This window comes from Indicator indicator, chromosome 17, assembly GCF_027791375.1.
Source record: "Indicator indicator isolate 239-I01 chromosome 17, UM_Iind_1.1, whole genome shotgun sequence".
Taxonomy (NCBI): domain Eukaryota; kingdom Metazoa; phylum Chordata; class Aves; order Piciformes; family Indicatoridae; genus Indicator; species Indicator indicator.
The window spans coordinates 484,774-505,396 of record NC_072026.1 but is presented as its reverse complement, the minus strand read 5'-3'; the positions used below and the strand labels follow the sequence as shown (position 1 = coordinate 505,396).

The window sequence follows — 20,623 nt, the reverse complement described above, 5'->3', positions numbered from 1 at the left end:
CAGATAAGCACTGTGTGGTACTTGGATGTCAGCACAGATGAGTACTTTTGAATGTTCAGAAGGAGTCACAAATTAAATAATGCTGAAGTATCAAAAAAAAAAAAATCAACTGTTGGTGCTCTAATAAAGAAAAGCTTTTTAGAATGCAATAGGTTTATTTTGCTTGCTGCTCCAACGGCCTCTGGCTTCACATTTCTGTTTGTGTTTATCTGATGGAAACCCAATTCCAAAGCATCTGTTATTGTCTAGCTCTCAAGTTATCCTGGGGACAATGTGTTTACAGCTTGCTTAGCATTTGAGAGGGTTGCAACTTCCTTTGAAACCTGAGCTCTCAATGAAGTGTCTGAACCATGACGGTGCCCCACAGTTGCTCAATTACTTCATTTAAAATACTTTCTTAGTATCCTACTTTGCAGCAAGCTTTTGTTTGTTTTTGCTGTACAGTCAATAAAAAGAAAGCAGAGCCCCATCTGGCCTGTGGATACCTCAGGAAGCCCTGAAGTGAGTAAGGGCTATAAACACAGATACTTGAAGCAGAACTGAAGTTTTTTATCCCACATCTATCCCTTGATGGACTTGCCACATGTGAGGTGTCTGTAACATGTCTAAGATGAGCTTCTGCACTCTGCTGAGGATGGCTCACCTGAGCTGTTGCTATCACAAGACTTAGGATTTATTATTAGAGCATCATGAGACCCTGCTAATACTTTCATGTAGGTCTGCTACCAAGTAAATGCTGCTGACCTTGTTCCACCTAGGAATTCTCTTCCTTTCTTACCTTTTTGAAGTTCATCCACTTTCCTATCTCCAAGCCCTGACCTTTGTTCTCCAGCCACAGCCTCACAAAAGGTAATTGATTTCTTGATTATGTCCACAGCTTAAGCTGCAGAAATGCCTTTCCTGCTGTTTCCATATCAAATGTGGTTATGCAGATCCAGTAATTCTTAGCTTTCAGTATGAATCTTCACCCTTCCAAGGTGTTCAGTGATTTATAGCAAAACCAGTAAGCTGCCTCTCCTTCACACACATGCACACTTCAAAACTGAGTCAATACATTCTGTATGCATACAGGGAAGATACTGTAAGAAAGAATTTTCTTCTTTATAAAACTTATATTGTATATTATTCCAATTGTGTATTGGAATGCAAGTGTGAATTAAGCTGAGCAACCTCTGTGGCTGAGTCTGAAGAAGAGAACAGATGTTAAGAAATGTCAGTAGAAATTACTGTTAATTTCTTTGTCATCCAGCAGGATGGTGAATTTATTGCAGATACTTTGCATCAGTAGAAGACCCTAACATAATTTACCTTTCGGTGATGGGCCAAGAAATGCAAATTTCATCCTTTACCCAATTACCAGGTCGAAGGAGAAAACATTTTTCACTGTGTAGTTTCACCTTGTTTAATTGATTTGAATGTAAATTTATATTCTGCATTAAATAATGAACCATCTATTAATAATTAAGAAGCTTCAGTACAAGTGTGAAGCAGTTAATTAAATATTAAAGAAAGCACATTGTATTACCTAGTGTTGTAATCAATATACCGGGGTTTGGGCTGTTCACTGGAGATGGTCATTGGCTGACATTCTCCTTGCTGACAGCATGCACCGGCCAGGCTGAGGAGCAGGAGTCCTTTGCCAGTTCCCACACTGGAGTGGCTGTCACTAGCAACAGAACATGGACAAGAGAGAGGGATCTGATTGAACTGTCAAGGCAGTAAGGGTCAGTGCCTTGTTGTGCAATGCTGTCATGCCTGTGTTCATTAAGCTGAGGCAGAAGAGGCTGCAGGGGGTTTGAGGACTTGGGGCTTTTGTGATGAAATCTCTTCCAGTGAAAAACAGCAATTATTGAATCTGAGCTTTTTACAGGAGCATTGCTTGCAGGCCATTTCCTGTGTTTGATTAATATAAGATTGAAATTCTAGTCAGAATAACAACAAGAGATGACTTAATGAAAGAATAATGTCCTTTATTTATAGGGCTGTTATTTGTGAAGGCAGGAGTCACTTAACAACCACAGTCAATTATACAACAATTAACAAAATGCTGTCTTTTGCCCTGATCTTCCTCCACTCCCCATCTTCTTTCCATCACCTTTCCCCAGCCATTGCTAATGTTTTCTTGGCTAATGGAAGCCAGGTGCAAAGTGCTCACACCTCACCCCACTGTATAAACCTGACTCTTGGTGGGTTTTAGGATTGAATTCAAATTAAACCCATGGCTGTTAGGGTATAAATTGTGTTCACTAGAATGGAAGCAGAGCTTATTCTTGCAAGACATCTCATACAGTCTGGCAGGCCTAGGTAGCACGGGAAAATGTGTGACTTCCTGCATGCCTGCTGATTCCTCAGAACATCTGGAGCATCAGATGTTCTTCCTCCAAGCAAGACTTCTCACAAGCAAGGTGAGCTCTGCACACACAGCTCAAAGCTAAAGGAAGCACTGTGTCCTACTTGTTCTCAGAATAAGAAGGTTGCAAGGCTAGAACTTAAGTAACTCTTTTAGGTTTTTAATTTATTGAGACATATACAGGAAATAAAATATTCATAGGAAACTTCTCCCAAAGGCATTTTATTGTTGAACCCAAACCAGTGTAGTATATTATAGCAGCAGGTTTTTTAGGGTTTCTGCATTCAAGCTTCTTCCTCGTGACCTTATTAAAGTGATCCAGTTTACATTAACAACCAGTCTCCCCTCCCTTTTTGATTGTTAATGTCATTTCTCCTCTCCTCATATAGTGGGGACTGCTAAATGATGTTACCCGAGTGGCCACTTTTGGTCATCAGGGTAATTCTGGACTCTAATTTCCCTATATTATGCTTGAATGTCTGCTTAGATTTAGTACCACATATAGTAAATACGCATGGGCAAAAGCTGGGGGCTCATGACCCATTCCTTAGGAGCTATTGGCTGAGATGAGTAGTATGAGGTTGTCATCTCATCACCCTGGTGGGCTCCTGCTGAGCAGAAAGCGCTGAGAGTGCGATGGGAGCTGTTTAATACCAAGCGCTTCAGTAAATGAGAGGCACTTCTGGCTGCTGACAGAACAGTATTGGCGCTGCAAGCCATGTATTCATATATGTGCTGTGTTGGGAAAATATGAAAACTAGCTCAGCAATGGCATAATTATGGGCAATTTGCTTAATTGCTTGCTAATTGTTGCTTGCTTTATTATGAAACAAGAATTCTCTAAATGTAACACTGGATGGTTTGCATCCAAAATGTGTCAAATTCAGCAGTGGCTTTTCATTAAGACTTCAGCTACATGGCTTTCCAAATCAAGCTAGCACTCTTGTGTTCTGTGGTTTACGTTCTTTCCCTTTTCTTTTTTCTTCTTTTTTTTCCCCCAGTGGTTTTTGAAATTTTCTTTGCACAGTTTCTAAGCCCCTAAGCCTGCATCAGTAGGGTGCATTCTGAGAGGTTTTCAACTTCCTGTGAATCTGAAACACTTTGCTAATGAGTACAACTTACAGATGGCTTTTGATCGCTATTAGACAGGTGGATAAAGGTGGAGATGTTTTAAGGCTTCTCCAGGAGTCCATGCTGTTGACTGTTCAGCTCTTAGAAATGCTCATCTCCCACGCGTTCAGATTCTTTTAAACGCATGCCTGCGATTCCCAAAGCGTGGCCTAAACTTTTGGAGATGCTGTTGTCCTCTGTGTTGACCAAGATAGCCTGCTTAGATCAGCTGGCCTCAGAAGTCCCTTCCAGTCTAAGTATTTTTATGGTTCTGTGATGCAAGTGAGGAGTTTTACGGCAGGCTGAGAGAGGACCCAACTCTCTTGGTGTTGCAGCACATCTGTCTTAGTTGCACATCTGCCTGTTGGGGGTGGAGGGAAGGGCATAGGGCAGAAAAGAAAGTGCATCATGTACAGCAAGCATATGCTGCAGTGATCTTAGCCTTTTCCAATCTAAGTGACTCTGTGATCCTAACTTCTCAACAACACAGTGGTGCTAACAGCACATCCTCCTGTGCGAATTTGCTGGGAGAAACAGACCAAGCAGGAGAGCAGCAGCACAGAGTACTGCAGCTTTCACAATCAAAAATAACCAGTGTGTTTATTTGATATCTGTGAAGCCCTCTACAGACAGAAAGTCTCTAACCAAAACAATCTGGGACAAAAGTATCAGATGGTATTTTTTTAGAATTGTTTTGACTGAAGGACAGCTACCTGGCAGGGCTGGGATTTGTGTCGGTGTGAGCTGAAATTCCACCCCCACCAACAATAACCAGGCTAGCTCAGTCTGGAAGCAAATGAAGGCTGTATTTACAAGCAGAGTCTAAAATCTACGATGAAATGCAATGAATATGTACAAATATACAAAATTCACAACATTCACAAATATATACAATCAACAGCAAAGCACAACTGATCTCCCTTTGCTTCCCTGCAAGGGGACCCTCCCAAAGGGGCCTCCCTCTCCCAGGAGCTTCCCCCCCAGACCCCCCTGGACAGAGAAGCAGAGTTAGTTAAGCAGAAAGTTGTTAACTTAGCTGCCAAGGTCAGTACATGTTATCTTCAGCCAGAAGAGAAGAAGAAACAGCAGCCAGACAGCCCAGCAACTGCCCCCACTGCAGAACGCAGAATGTGCAGAATGCCTACTTTGTTTTGGGTAATAGTTCTTAAACATTTCTATCTATCCAATGGAAGTGTTTAGAACAATCGTTATTTTGATTTCTTACACCCAATAGTGACTTATTTACAATCTTTCACTTTTCTGTTTTGAACTTTGCAAGGAAAAAAATTAAAAAGACAGTTTCAAACCATCACAGTCCACCCCTTCTAAACAATTCCATTGGCTGCTACTACCATTTATCTAATCTAAAATAATATCTACAACACTAGGTGAATAAAGATCATAGTCCATTCCGGCTATCTCAGATGTAGATGATTCAAAAGAGTCAAATCACAGGAAAAACAGCAAACAGCTTGTTTCCTCATAGATGGAGCGAAGAAAGGAACAGGGTGACTCAGGGCTCTCAGGGTTCGTGCACCGTAGATCTCATGGACTCTCCTCTTGGGCGCGATGCTGTATCTGCGCAACATTCTGAATTTAACCTCTCTCAGCCAAAGTTAGATTTCTTTGTGGAATACACTGAATTTCACCATTTTCTTGCATCACCCAATAGGTGTGACCAGGACCTTCAGCAGAAACCACCCCTCGGACAGGTTTGGCCTCTCCTGAAGGAGAAAATACCCAAACAGTTTTGCCTAACAGATTCTTTTCTCTGATAACAGGAACTCTATCACCTTCCTCCTTTCGCAACAAATCTGATTGGGCAGGTCCAGCTCGATTCACTGAACCTCTACTATTCACCAACCAGGTGGCTTGTGCTAAATGTTTCTCCCAGTTTTTCAAAGATCCACCCCCCATGGCTTTGAGAGTGGTTTTCAGCAAACCGTTGTAGCGTTCGATCTTCCCTGCAGCTGGTGCATAGTAGGGAATGTGGAATATCCACTCGATGCCGTGCTCTTTGGCCCAGTTTTTTACAAGATTGTTCTTGAAATGAGTTCCGTTGTCTGACTCAATCCTCTCTGGAGTTCCGTGTCTCCACAGGATTTGTCTTTCCAAACCAAGAATGGTGTTACGTGCAGTTGCATGAGGAACTGGATAAGTTTCCAGCCATCCAGTGCTTGCCTCTACCATAGTCAGCACATACTGCTTACCAGATCGAGAACGAGGTAGAGTGATGTAGTCAATCTGCCAGGCTTCACCATACTTGTACTTGGACCATCGGTCACCGTACCACAAGGGCTTGATCCGCTTTGCCTGCTTAATAGCAGCACAAATGTCACAGTCATGGATGACTTGTGTGATAGCATCCATGGAAATGTCAATGGATCTGTCACGAGCCCATCGGTAGGTTGCATCTCTGCCTTGATGTCCTGACGAGTCATGGGCCCACCGAGCTAAGAACAGCTCACCTCGGTGTTTCCAGTCAAGATCAGGATCAGGATCAGAGTTTGTGTCCACCTGGGAAACTCTTGCAGCTAGATCTGCCTGATGGTTGTGTTGTTGTTCTTCAGTAGCTTTGCTCTTAGGAATGTGAGCATCGACGTGTCTCACTTTCACTGGGATTCTCTCAATGCGAGCAGCAATGTCTTGCCACAGATCTGCAGCCCAGATTGGATTTCCTTTCCTCTGCCAGCCATTCTTCTTCCAGTCTTTCAGCCAACCCCACAATGCATTGGCTACCATCCACGAGTCGATGTAGAGATAAAGCTTTGGCCATCTCTCACGTTCAGCTACGTTAAGAGCTAGCTGGACAGCTTTTACCTCTGCAAATTGACTGGATTCTCCTTCTCCATCTCTTGCTTCTGCAACTCTGTGCGTTGGACTCCACACTGCAGATTTCCATCTCCGCTTGTTCCCAACCAGACGACAGGAACTGTCTGTGAACAAAGCATATCTCTTTTCATCATCAGACAGATCACTGTAAGGAGGAGCTTCCTCAGCGCGAGTTACTCTCTCCTCTGGAGGTTTTGCACAGCTTGTGCCTTCTGGCCAGTTTGTGATCACCTCCACCAAACCAGGCCTTTCGAGATTTCCCATTCGAGCTCTCTGTGTTATCAGAGCCATCCACTCAGACCAGGTAGCATCTGTTGCATGATGTGGTGAAGAACCTTTACCTTTGAACATCCAATTCAGAATTGGCAATCTAGGAGCTAGAAGAAGTTGTGACTCAGTTCCAATCACTTCAGAAACAGCTTTCACTCCTTCATAAGCAGCTAAAATCTCTTTCTCTGTTGGAGTGTAGTTTGCCTCTGAGCCTCTGTAGCCACGACCCCAGAAACCAAGAGGACGTCCTTGTGTCTCACCTGGAGCTCTTTGCCATAAGCACCAGGTTGGGCCATTGTCACTTGCAGGCATGTACAGAATGTTCTTAATGTCTGGACCAGTTCGGACAGGTCCCAGACCCATCGCTTGGACTACCTCTCGCTTGATCTGGTCAAAGGCTGCTTGTTGCTCAGGACCCCATTGGAAACTGTTTCTCTTTCGAGTCACATCATAGAGACGTTTCACAATCTGACTGTATCCAGGAATGTGCAGTCTCCAAAATCCCACTATGCCTAAGAAACGCAGAGTTTCTTTCTTGTTGATGGGATTTGCCATGGTGGAGACTCTGTTTATCACATCCATTCGGATGTGACGGCGACCATCTTGCCACCGCACTCCCAGAAACTGGATTTCTCTGGCAGGTCCTTTCACCTTGTCTCGCTTGATAGCGAAACCGGCTTGCACGGGAATGTCAATGATTTTGTTACCTTTCTCGAAGACTTCTTCAGCAGTCTCACCCCAGACGATGATGTCATCGATGAACTGAATGTGTTCTGGAGCTCCACCTTTCTCCAAAGCATCATGGATCACTGCATGACAGATGGTTGAACTGTGAATCCACCCCTGGGGCAAACGATTGAATGTGTACTGAATGCCTCTCCAGGTGAAAGCAAACTGAGGCCTGCATTCCTCTGCTATGGGAATAGAGAAGAAAGCATTAGCAATGTCTATGGTAGCATACCATTTGGCCTGCTTGGATTCCAGCTCATATTGGAGTTCCATCATGTCTGGCACAGCTGCACTCATGGGTGGAGTTACTTCATTCAAGGCACGGAAATCAACTGTCAGACGCCACTCTCCATTCTGCTTTCTCACAGGCCAGATTGGACTGTTGAAAGGTGAATGAGTTTTGCTGATGACCTTCTGACTCTCCAACTGACGAATCAAGTTTTGAATGGGCACCAAAGAGTCACGGTTGGTTCTGTATTGTCTGTGATGCACAGTTTGAGAAGCAACCGGCAGCTTTACATCCTCTATCTCATGTTGTTCCACAACTGCAGATTCATCTGAAAGCTCAGGTCTGATAGACAACTTCAATTTTCCTCCATCAATTTCTACAGTTGCTATTCCAAAAGCCCATTTGTAACCCTTAGGGTCTTTAAAACGCCCTTCTCTCAGAAAATCAATTCCCAAAATACAAGGTGCATTAGGACCTGTTACAATAGTATGTTTCTTCCACTGCTTCCCAGTTAAGCTTATATCAACCTCTATCTTAAACAATTCTTGAGATCCACCAGTGACTCCCTGAATAGTTATAGATTCTCCCCCTTGATAATTTGATGGTATTATGGTGCACTGAGCTCCTGTGTCAACCAAGGCCCTGTACTTCTGAAATTTTGAAGTGCCAGGCCACTGGATGTACACATCCCAATAGATTCTGTTATCTCCATTATCCCTTACCTCCCCCTGGCGGAAGGCAGGGCACCCCTAATGGTGGGGATTACCTCCACATGTACAGCTGGCACAACGTCCAGCATCAGAATTAGGATCACTGTTGGAGCTATCAGAGTTGTTCTGGGAAACTGAGGAAGCGACAGCTACCCTCCTGGTATTGCTACCTCGGGATCTGCCCCTCTGCAGCTCCCGTAACCTCTTGAAAAGATCAGAAGTTGGTTGACCATCCCATCTGTTCATGTTCTCACCAAACTGATCACGCAGAGTTATCCAGATACTGCCACGTGATTGCTTCTGCTGTCTGTTTTGGTTTGATCTATTCTGGAATGGCCTCCTTGGAGCACGTCTGTTCCTAATAGCTGAAACTTGTATCCATCTGGAGGAAGAGGAATCAGAATCATCCCCCTTCATCAAGTTGGATATGGAGGTTTTAAGTTCCTCCTTCAGCTCTTTCATGCAATTCTCCATCTTTCCAGACAAAGTTTCAATGGCTGAAACCAAAGAAGTACGTGTGAGGCTATCCTCCAACTGCCTCATTTGGTCAGTGAAATGGCCAACAGTAGGAGGCACTCCACCATAATTTCTTGCCACAATTCTGCTTGCCAGAATAGTAGCATAATTAGGAGGAGCAAGCTTAATGAGCTTTTTGGCAAGGCCTGTTCCAACAGGAATTTCATCTGGATTCAGAGTCTTATGATCTCCATACATTACTTCTCTCACAGCGAACTCTCTCAGACGCTTGATTCCCTCAGCTATTGTGGTCCAAGGCTTAGGGTTCCATGGTAAATCATCTCTGCTGGGGTACCTCAGCGAGACTGCCAGTAGGAGGCGTGCCCACAGAGAAACTTTACCAATGCACTTGCCTAGATGCCTGTCTATGCCTGTATCCTTTGAGAGCATCCCCAACTGAGAGGCCGACTTGTCACCTACCACCAATGCTGGGGCTCCCATATCAAAACACCTGGCTAGCCAAGACAGGACTGGCACATTATTTCCTCTGATGTAATCCTTCCTCACATGTCTAATTTCATGTCTGGGTGCATTAGCTGACTGTATGTCATCCTCCTCCTCATCATCATCATCCTGAGGTTGCTGTCCCCATAATCCTGTTGTAATCCTCCGTTGAATTTCCTTGAGTTCAGAGGCTCTGCCAGCAGTTGCTAATCTACCAGGGTCTACATCCTGACCTACATCTCCATCTTCCATGTGGGGTCTCAAGAGGTTTACCAGAGTTTTAAGGCTAACCCTCTCTTCCTCACCAGAAGGATCTTTCTTAACAGAGGGACCCTGAGTAGAAGGACTCTCATCTCGATCTGCACCATCTCCTGCAGCATCTGCATCTCCTCCTGCAGCTCCTTTACGCTTTCTGATAACAGTGGCCACCAAATTTACTGGCTTGGTTTTCACATTCACAGCAGAGTTGGAAGAGCAAGTAGCCTTATATCTTTCTTGACACAGTGCTATCAGTAGCCATATGATTATTCCAAGAAGCAACAAAATTAAGATTAAGGCTAGCACAAGATATCTAGGGTACCACTGGTTCCAAAGACCCTCTGTAGTTGTAAGAGGAGTAACAAACTCAAATGTGTCTGCTAGCACATCCATAGTTGAGTTACCATAGCTTCTTAGCCCAATAAGACCACAACAGAATTCACCAACATTCAGTAACTTGTTCTTAACCCAAAGAAATGACTTATATGCCACATCTCTCACAATCTTGTCTATCATGCAAGAAATGGCCCATCTGTAGACAATTGCACCGATAATAGATGAAATAGAATGACTCAGAATCCAAAACAGCTTCATTTTGCTTCCTAATCTGAGCAAAAATAAATCAAACAAGCAATCAAGCCCCGAGTTGGAGCGCCAAAAATAAAAAGTGTGTCGGTGTGAGCTGAAATTCCACCCCCACCAACAATAACCAGGCTAGCTCAGTCTGGAAGCAAATGAAGGCTGTATTTACAAGCAGAGTCTAAAATCTACGATGAAATGCAATGAATATGTACAAATATAGAAAATTCACAACATTCACAAATATATACAATCAACAGAAAAGCACAACCGATCTCCCTTTGCTTCCCCGCAAGGGGACTCTCCCAAAGGGGCCTCTCTCTCCCAGGAGCTTCCCCTCCCAGACCCCCCTGGACAGAGAAGCAGAGTTAGTTAAGCAGAAAGTTGTTAACTTAGCTGCCAAGGTCAGTACATGTTATCTTCAGCCAGAAGAGAAGAAGAAACAGCAGCCAGACAGCCCAGCAACTGCCCCCACTGCAGAACGCAGAATGTGCAGAGTGCCCACTTTGTTTTGGGTAATAGTTCTTAAACATTTCTATCTATCCAATGGAAGTGTTTAGAACAATCGTTATTTTGCTTTCTTACACCCAATAGTGACTTATTTACAATCTTTCACTTTTCTGTTTTGAACTTTGCAAGGAAAAAAATTAAAAAGACAGTTTCAAACCATCACAGGATTCTAGGCTGTCTGCAGTGAAAGTAAATATTCTTACTGAAAACTGCCTTGCCCTATAAATGATAAAGGCTGTGGAACAACGAAGAATGTCTTTTAAGTATGGTGCTTGTAGCTTTGTTTGACAGTTTTGCTCTAAACATTTCATCAGGGCTGACAGACACCTTCTTTTAAAATCTTCCTAGTTCTGAGACAGACAATTTAAAAGACGGTTTCTTTCCTAAAACAATCTGAAGCTCAAATCAGTGGTGAACTCACATGTGCATGAGTGTCATCTATTCTATGGCTTAAAAATTCTGTTTCATATCACTTGTCTGTTGTGGTTGAAGAGTCTCCCTCTAGTATGAAAAAAATATATATAAAATTAAGGGTTTGTTACTGAGGGAAGGAAGGGGAAAGTCTCTGATAAAATAGGGAATTGTTAAATATCTATCTTTAATAAGTTAAGCACAGTTTAGATGGCAGTGCAATGCCAGTGTCTCGTAGCTGTTTAGAAGGATTGCAGGTGCTGAAGGAGCAGCAGAATGATGGTATTTTAGGAAATTACAGAATGAATTACACTGAAAACAAGAAGCTACATTTCGTGTCCTGGATGAGCTGGCAGAAGAAGACAATTCCTGGTGAATATTCTTGCAGAGACTTTCCTGCATTTTGTTCTAGGTTCATTCAAACTCGGGTGAATGATGCTCCAACAGTCCTTTTTGCTTCGTTGTGCTTTTCTTTATTGTTACTTTATTCCAAACAGAAACTGTTTAGCATCTCAACTGTCCTTGCTAGTGGTCCTTACTGCAGCAGATCAGTTGTGAGATTTTTCTGGTCCCTTTAAATGCAGATACTGGGGCCCTTGCCTATCTCATTTTATTTGTTGCCACACCCTTAGTCACTTTGCCTTCCTACAGCACACCCAGGCTCCTGACACTGGCTCAGGGTTACACTAATGCTGTGGCCTGTCTGCAGGTGATCTGGATTACAAAAATCACAAAACTGTGTTATTAATATTTTTTTCTTTTAAAATTTTGTACTCCTTTAAAAGTGAATCTAGAGGTTAAGGTTATAACTGATTTTTAGATTTTTTTTTTTTATGAGTGCAATATATTATAAATCAACACTTGACTGTTACTTTGGAAAAAATTCCAACCAACCAACCACAAAAAACCCAAAACCTAAACAAAGCCAGTCCCCAAAAGAGTCAGACGTCATATAGAAGAGTATTTGTTACATGCTTTTTATTTCCTATTGTGCAACACTGCAGGGGAGCTGACCAGAAGTCTTTTCAAAGTTAAGGACTGTATATTTTGCATGTTATTAACCATAAGCAGTGATGACAAACATCCTCGGTAACCCAGATGAGGTGTACCAAACCCCAGCACTGAAGGGAAGATGATGATTGCTACAAAGGGAGTGTCCTCTGAGCACCCCCACACTGGCAGACTGTTGTATTACAAAAGCCCATCCCAAAGCCAACATAATTGGTATTCGTAACTTTGGAGTATGCCCAGGATTGTCGTAAAGGTTTTTTGGTTTGGGTTGTGGTTTTTTCTGTAATTTTTGGATAAAATCTCTCTTAACAGAATAGCCAAGACTGTGGTGCTGACTGCTCTTATTAGCAAGGTAACATCTCCCAAGGCTGCAGGTAGTGTGGCAACACATGGCACAAAATTACTGTCCTCCTGATCTTTGGAGATGGAGAATGTTTTGTAAGTGATCTTTTATGTCTGCTGTTGCCTTGTCTAAATCTCAGATGTTAAGTTTGTACTGCCAAATGATTCTCTGGATGTTTTAGCTTTGTTTGTTCTCATGTTCAAGTTCAAGATAGGACAGGGTAAGTGAAGTGGCTGTGAAGAGCTAGAAATGCGGGGGTATTATTTCCCAATAAGTAACTGTATGGTTTTCAGTTTAACTAATTTAATGGCATTTTAAGAGTGATTAGATATCCTGAAGATAAAAAGAAACACTGAGGTAAAGGGCATCAGAAATATTGTATTAATAAATACAAACCTGATCAGTTTCTGTATGAACAAGGGATAACTCAGGGTTGTACCTGATTTCAGTGGATTGCCTTGATCAAAAGAGAAGGAAACCTGGCTAATTAAAGAGCTTAACAAGGCTTCTGTTTGCTCAGATTTATGTCTCTAATAGCAGGCAGCAGGACACACAAAGATTAGCCTAATCTACTAGTAGTAACATTTTATTCTGTAGAAACTATTTCCTCTGCTGAATCGTCTTCATATTTATGTCTCCTACTGCCCATCAAAACTGGATTAGTATTTCAACAGAAAGGTGCCAAAGCTTTGTCAGGATTACACTGAAAAATACCTAGGCAAAGTGACTGCAGACGTGTTGAAAATGGCATTTATAAACATTGCTTTGGCTGGCACAGGCCCAGGCCACGTTCTGAAGAGGTAATCAAGAATATGGCATTCATGAGACAATCAGTAGCCAGGTGTCTACTTACGTGTGCTAGATTTAAACTCCCACATCCTGTGTTTTGGACAGCAGCATTGTATATTTCAGTGCCCCAGCATTAAATAACTTAGTGCCCAGGGGAAAAACTTAACTTTTATTGAGATGTAAGATGGAAATATGTGTTTATGCTTTGCAGCTTTTACAGATTTCAATACGCAGAGTATTTACTAAATCAGAAATGCAGCATGTGTTTGAACACACAGCTCAGAGGCTCCTACTCAAAACTCATCTTGCTATAAGTGATTCTTAGTGGCAAACCTTCTCCAGTGGCTATGAGCCAGAATATATTTTTAAGAGTTATTTTTATGAAGACAGATACTCGGAAATAGGTATGTATCTCTCACTACAAAGCTTTGTGGAGACAACACAGCAAAACATCTAATCAGATCTAATCTAAATCAGTCTTTGCTCCTGATGTACTTACACCATGTGCACAGCAAGAGAATGTAGAATTGACACCTGTAACAGGAACACTATTTCAAGGAATGATCTGTAGGTATTTAATTCTCTCAGTCTGAATTTACACAGCAGGGCAAAGCCCCAGTTCCAATGACACTGATTAAGATTGTTTATGTATTTCAGATCACGCCTTTCAGATTTACTTTACTTTGCCTTTTGAACAAATTATAATTTCGATAATCCTCTTCCAAGGGGACAAACCTTGCATCTGCTGAGCAATTCTGGTTCGATTACTAGTAAACTACAGAGGTTACAGCTGTTTTTTGCTATTAGCCTTTGATTTTTCAAGGCTTGCTGTATTGAATGCGTAGAGAAATCAATTCTCTTTAAAACCGATGTTACAACATCTCTCACTCTTAAAGCTCTGGAGTGCACCTTTGAAGCCAATGTACCATCTTTGTCTGTGTGTCCACACTGATTTTGTTTGCCTTAACCAGAGTCAAAATAATTAAAAAATCTAGTTTTAAAAGAACATTTTAAAAGAAGTCTAATATTAATAATTGTATTTTTTCACCTAGTTGTATGCAAATATAGAGAAGTATGGTATTAGACTATGATAAAGCCTCTAGCTGTTTTACAGAAATGGAAATCTCAAAAAGTTAAAAGGGGAATGTAAGCAGAATATCTAAGGGCTGTAATGCTGGTGTCATCTGGTCACTAAACATTAGCTTTTTGCTGAGTAGCCAGCAGCAATGCTGTGGATGTCACACCTGCAAACAACTAAACCTTCACTGAATAGTACACCTGGGGGGATTTTCCTTCCAGACCATGGCCATTACTGCAGACCTGAGATTGCTTTGTTGACGTTGATTCCCTGTGCACAGCAGCCTTTGGACCTCTGATAACGTCTTGTCTTTTTCCATCCTCCCAGCTATCGAAGTAAGTCTCCAGAAAGCCCTCGCCGAAGCCTCTGAAACCTGCACGCAGGAGTGCTTGATACTAGGCCATTCCGACAACTGCTGGATGCCTCCCTCATTGACACAGTACCAGCAGTCCAGCAGCCCTTTGCCGTCGTTCGGCTTCCAGCCGGGCTGGGGCCGTGCAGCCAGGCCCGAGGGACGGCACACGCTCGGGAGGCCCCTGCCAAAGGACGACACTGACAAAGGCCAGGGTGGGCCCAGGCCCCAATTCTACAACACCTGCGAAAGACATTGCAATGCCATCAAGGATCCCGTCAAAGTCATCCCTCTGGCCAGCTTCGCTGCGGCGCACCAGCCCCCGGTGTCGGGCGGCAGCGCCACCTTTGTGCACGAGCACCAGCTCTGAGCGCCTGCCCGGCAGCGCCCTGAGCGCAGCCTGGCAGCGTGGCTGTGCTCAGCCAGCGCCTGGCACTGCCCACAGCGCACCTACAGACTGCTGGGCTTGTGAATAGTCTTGTACAGGACACCCAACCCTTAGCACTCGCCTCAAGGAAGTTTCGCAGTGCTCTCGGTAAGCCCCACAAACGGGGAAGAGATCTCACAACCCGCAAACACTTAGAAGGAAAACACAGCGCCTGGTACGGGCCATACAGTGCACTTCTTTCTCCCTGATGCAAGCAATGTCCTAGGGCAGCTGGGAGAATATTACAGTCTAAATATAGCTTACTTCAATCTTTCTTTGTTATAATTTGCAGCATATTCATAGACTTCATCTTCCATGTGCTTAGCAATAGAGATCGAGTGGGCGATTTCTTGTTTGATTGCCTTACGTGACAGAAGGAACAAGGTCCTGCAATCTGATTTTCAAGGAGGGCATATCTTTAAGTCAAAATTTATCTTTTGCGTAATTCAGAAGGAACATGTACTTACATGACAACTGGTTTTGATTTTGTTATATATTGTCTCAATCTACAGGTATTTATTCTTTGAAAGAATGCAGCAGCTGCCACAGAAAGCTCTTGGCAAGGCTTTTCTGTGTGAAGCAGCACGACAATGACAGGATTATCAAATCAAACCCTGAAAGTAATTTCCAAGAATTTCCTTTTTACAAGAATACAAAGCAACACTATGATGCACATTGTACTTGGCAAGACATAAGCCTATTTCTTATTTATTCTTTTAAAAACTTTTCTTTTTTGATATTGCAGAGCTTGCCTTGGCCACTGTCAATGTTAGTTGAAAATTATGTGGGTACTGCTGAAAATAGTAGGAAAATGGGGTAGGGTTTTTTTGGCTGATACGGTGTTGTGGCTACAAGCTACTGGTATTTAAAAGAATATTATAGTGATGTAAACGGCTTTTATTTTAAAGCTATATCTACCTGTTGTAAGTATTTGGTAAAAGGTTAACTTTATTGTTAGTTACTTCACCTACCTGTTAGCTGGAGGAGTACTGGTGATGATGGCTTAGTTTGTTGGAGAGTGACTGACAGTGCTCAACCAAGAAAGGTGAGTCTCTGTAAGGAGAGCTGGACAAATGTACTGTAAGAGAGCTGGACAAATGTAATCATAAACACTGCCCACCAGATTATCAGATAAAGTCTCAAGATGATTCTCATTAAAGATCGGGGATTTTTTGCAGTGTACTTCGTAGTGGCAGCCAAAAATCTGGTAAATTCTAGCACGGGTGAAAAGGAGGCCCCTTTCTTAGATGAAAAAACACACTTTCCTTCCAGCACTCTGTGGCTGCTTGGCCTGTTTGTCATTTGCAGTGTGTACATACCAAGAAGTTTTTTCTTTACAAACCTGCATACCTTTGTTTAGCTTTTTTGCTACACTGAGACAATCCAAGTTGTGTGGAGGCAAAGAAAGATAATGTGTGAATATTTCCTATGGTTAGAATTCTATATAGGCTTCATATTGTAAGTTAAACCTGTAATTTATAAACCAAACTGTGTGTAAAACTGCTGTAATATTAGCTGCTTGTACAAGTTCAAGTTGTGGAGGGTTTCCAATGAATGCTAAAAGAGCTTCTCTTATGTGCCCAGCAGGTATAAGTAGCTTTATATATTGTTGTCCCCACTGTAAATCTATTCAAATCACATTTAGATTTGATGTGCAAAATAAAAGAAGCTTCACTTTTAAACTCCTGCTAGGGTTTAATTAATGAACATCCAGTTATCTAATGATGTACTTCTTTCCTTTTCTTTTCCTTTGACTGTAGTTTTCAGTAACGTTTAGAGAAGATGTGGCACACTGGCTTCCAGTTGCATGTGTCTCCTGAAAACAGTAATAATCCTTTGGGTACTGACACACTGGAGCTGACACAACTAGCTCCCAGTTCCAGGACAGATGAAAGTTTGATGAATTCGTACCTGATATATAGAAAGCCCTTTGTTGTTTGCTTTGGAGAGATCACAGTGAGAAAGCCCCTTTCCAGGGCTGGGCAAGAAAAGCTTATCTGTAGTTTACACAGATTCACCAAACATATTCATTGTGCACATTTAGGACAATACTGACAGCTAAGGCTTCCTGCTGTAAGCAGAGGGCTTCTGAGGCTGCTATACTGAATGTTTACAGAACTGGCAGCTGCACTGGAGAACTCAATTTTTATTCTTTTTTTTTTCATGCAACATTTTCTTTCTGGTTCAAAATTGTGACTGAAATTTCCCAGCAAACGATTAATTTCTACAGTTTCATGATTTTCATAGGAAAGGTGAAGTAACCAGATTTAGTGGGATTTTTCATGGGTAGAGAAGAAAACCCAAAGAACAAACTTTGCAAAGGCGTGTTCAGGGCTTTGGTTTGCTTGCCTTTTCCTAAGATACAGAAACAATTAACCATCCCTCCTTCTCCTGAAACCACACCAAAGCACCAAACCCAAACAACCACAAAAAATTGATACAGAAAAAGTGTTGCAAAGACAAATTTGATGAAAGGAAGTATGAAATGTATCCATGGAATTCTTCTGTGATGCTCCAAAATTCTGTCAACAAGGTACAGAGCAGTTAATTGCAAATCCACTCTGGGTCAGGAGTTAAACAGCTCCCTCGATTTTATACATTGCATGTGTGATATATCAAACTCTAGATCTGAGGCAACATTTCTGAGTGGCATGTCAGTATCCAGAGGGATAATGTTACTAGAGAGTCTTCACACATCTTGCCATATATATAAATAATTTATCTAGTACACAGACTGTATATTATTGTGTAATTTTTATTTTAGTCATTTAACTTATTTTATCTTACTCATGTGAATTGGTGAAGAAAACAATCCTATATACAATATACAGTAAAATGGTAGTTACATGATTAGAATTGTTCATACAGTGTAACAGTAAAGGAAAACCTTTGCCTTCAAAGCAATGTGTCACACAGTCTACCCTAGATCATCCTCCCCACCCAAACTCAGTATGTGCTTGCTGCACAGCCAAAAGTGTTGCATCCAAGCCATGAGCAGTGGTGGCAGAGACCTGGACTGCTGTCCAGAGTGGGTAGCAGTCAGGTTTAAAAAAGAAATGTCACAAAAAGAACTGAACTCAAACTGTTTGAAGTAAAAGGTGCTGATTTCTTGGGTTTCCTAGCCTCTACCATATTCTGAAGTAGAACTTCAGTCTAAGGAAAGAATAATGAGGCATGTCTGCTTGCACAGCCAGGCTGCTGAGCACCTGCTCTCCCTGGGCTGGGAGCTGGCTGGATGCAGGCCATTGAGCTAATGATCATGGCAGGGTGCCCATGCTACTGGTGCCCAGGGGGCTTAGGGCTGGTAGCAGAACAGCTCACTTGACCTAGCATTAGTTACCTGGTGCTGGCTTCAGCCGGGACTTTTTGCCCAGCGTAGGGCTGGAGGAGAGCAGTCACTTGGCCTCAAACGTTTATGCCCCCCATGTGTATAGATCTGTTTGGGATTTTTGCAGAAGTGAAAGATTGTTTTATTGTGTTGTGGATGAGCTGTAACCCAGTGTGGAATCCCAGCAGCCCTGAGGTACCATTATTGCCTGCTTCCAGCATGGTCAAAGCCAAACACGGTAGGCCTGAATCATTTCTAGTCAGTAATGGTTGATTAACTCAAGGTTATTTGATTCAAGCTTACAAAGGTTGAGTTTTTAAAGCTTGAAAATTGGTGCTTGACTTTGTTTGCTCAAGTTTTGCTATTGCAGCTTTAAGACCAATCCTTAGTGAACTCTTATCAATTAAACGATCGCACTGCAGTTCGCTGCCATGATGTCCCTGGATAAACAAAGGGATCGGTTTGTGCAGACACAAAGTACAGTTGAAGGCAAAGATTTTATTTGGTATACGTAGGAAAAAATGTGTATAACTTATGTTATCCCTAGTGAAGAAAGAGCTTGCCAATCTCCTGTAAATACCTGAGTTTGTGTTTCTGGGCAGGCTCCCTGCTCGACGGCATACTCCAGGACCCGAAAGTGAGCAGTGTGTGTCTGTGTGTAGAAGCAGCCCTAACCACACTTACGAGGCGTGCGGCTGGACACCATGTACTGCAGTCCAGCAGCAGCTGAACTCCAGTCAGTCTGCAGTAATTCTGTTTCAGGTTTCTGTACAGCATGTTGTCTTGTTAATTACAATGCTTATTAATAAACTAGATCCACAAAAGCAGTTTTCTCCTTTGCACTGTTTTCTTTGTTTCTGAAACGTGAGGGGGTTTGCAGTGTTCCTCCAGCCATGCTTCTCTCCTCTTTCCATCTTTCCAAAACCCATTTCTTTGTGAAGTCCCAAGCTGTTAAGAGTCAAGAAAATGTAGCTTCACTTGCAGTTGCTTCATGCATCTGAGCAGCAGGCTTTTGGTAAAGAGGGGAAATATCCACACAGTGGGCACAGCAGTTTGGCCTTGGATTATCAGGATATCTTCCAGTTCTGTGTAACTGCTCCTCATACCAAGCTCCCTCCTTCTGCTGTGCCTGGTACCCTTACAGAAAATGATTATGAGCTGGAGGCAGCAGTGTTTATGGGGGTTGTTTTGTTAGCGAATAAGCTATTTCTAATTGAGAGTATATGGTTTGTAAATTGTTGTAGAGCTAAAGGGATTATCCTGTCACCCTGAATGTGATGTAATGAAGTACCCATCAAACCAGCAACTAATGAAACAGCATTTGATACATTTTCTGTTATTTAAATCCACATTTAAAAAGCAACTCTTTTGATAATTGTCCTGGACACTGAGGCAGTAATATCTTATTCCTTGAGGCAGTTATGGCTTTGCAAGCATTGCTTTCTTGTCTGCAGGAGCAGTTCAAACAGGAAAACATGCATTTTGGCATAGAAAATATTCCTTCACTGGCTATAACTGCTGAAACATCATCAGCTCTAAAGAATGTATTCAGCCTACAAATTAAGCAAAATAAAAATAGCTAGGAACTTCTGGAGTTGAGGGTTTCTCTGGGTTGGATGGTAGATTCTCAGTCTGGGCTCAGCAATACTTTAAAAGGCAATCTCAGGAGGTGATGAAGCTGTGTAATTTCACAGAGATCTGATAAACGAGAAGAGCTCAAGGTGGAGATACCTAAGTGTCTGAAGCTGTGCAGCATTGCTGTCCCATTGCTGCACCCCTACTCCTGCCTGGGAGCCATCATTTGGCTTCCCTTGCTGAGGGCAGAAGGAGTACCTGGAGCACATCTCTGGCCACCTTGGAAGTGCTGGAGAGCCAAGTGTTTGCTGTGTAGCTCTGCAGGGTACAGTGTTTTCACCACAGCACTGCAGCACTGAGGGAGGGCTAGTGCAGTGTTCAGAAACCATCTCCTACCAGAGGGATGGACTCCAAGGCCTCCTGCTGATGATTTGTGGTGAGCTGATGGTTTGTTAAACATGCACGTGGATGTCTTTAAAGACAAACTTGTGTTTCCTAAAGGCAGACCATTTTCGAGGTATACTGCCCCTGTGATCATTTAGCATTCTTGCTTTTTCAGATCTTTTCCTGCCGTGGCCTTAGGACTGAGCTGGAGTTTGAACAGCAGCTTCTCCTCCTTAGGAGTGCTAAATGTCAAGCAGAAGAAGGAGATGAATCAGAAGGTGCTTTCTACAAGAAACAGAAGACTTTCCCTTGTGTGGTGGTGAAAGTCATGTTTTCAGAAGGTACATATGGTCTCCCCTTGCAAATAACAAGTTTCGTTCCAAAATGC

At 42.6% G+C, this 20,623-nt stretch overlaps 1 protein-coding gene across 1 annotated transcript in view; it reads left to right on the top strand.

Annotated features, from left to right (window-relative positions):
- The window catches only part of PCDH11X (protocadherin 11 X-linked), a 389,119-nt gene extending 374,228 nt beyond the window's left edge, over positions 1 to 14,891 (top strand). Inside the window, exon 6 of the mRNA XM_054388497.1 lies at positions 14,497 to 14,891. Within this exon, the coding sequence (XP_054244472.1) occupies positions 14,497 to 14,891 (395 nt within the window). The remainder of the gene's footprint in view (positions 1 to 14,496) is intronic.
- Positions 14,892 to 20,623: the final 5,732 nt, after the last annotated feature.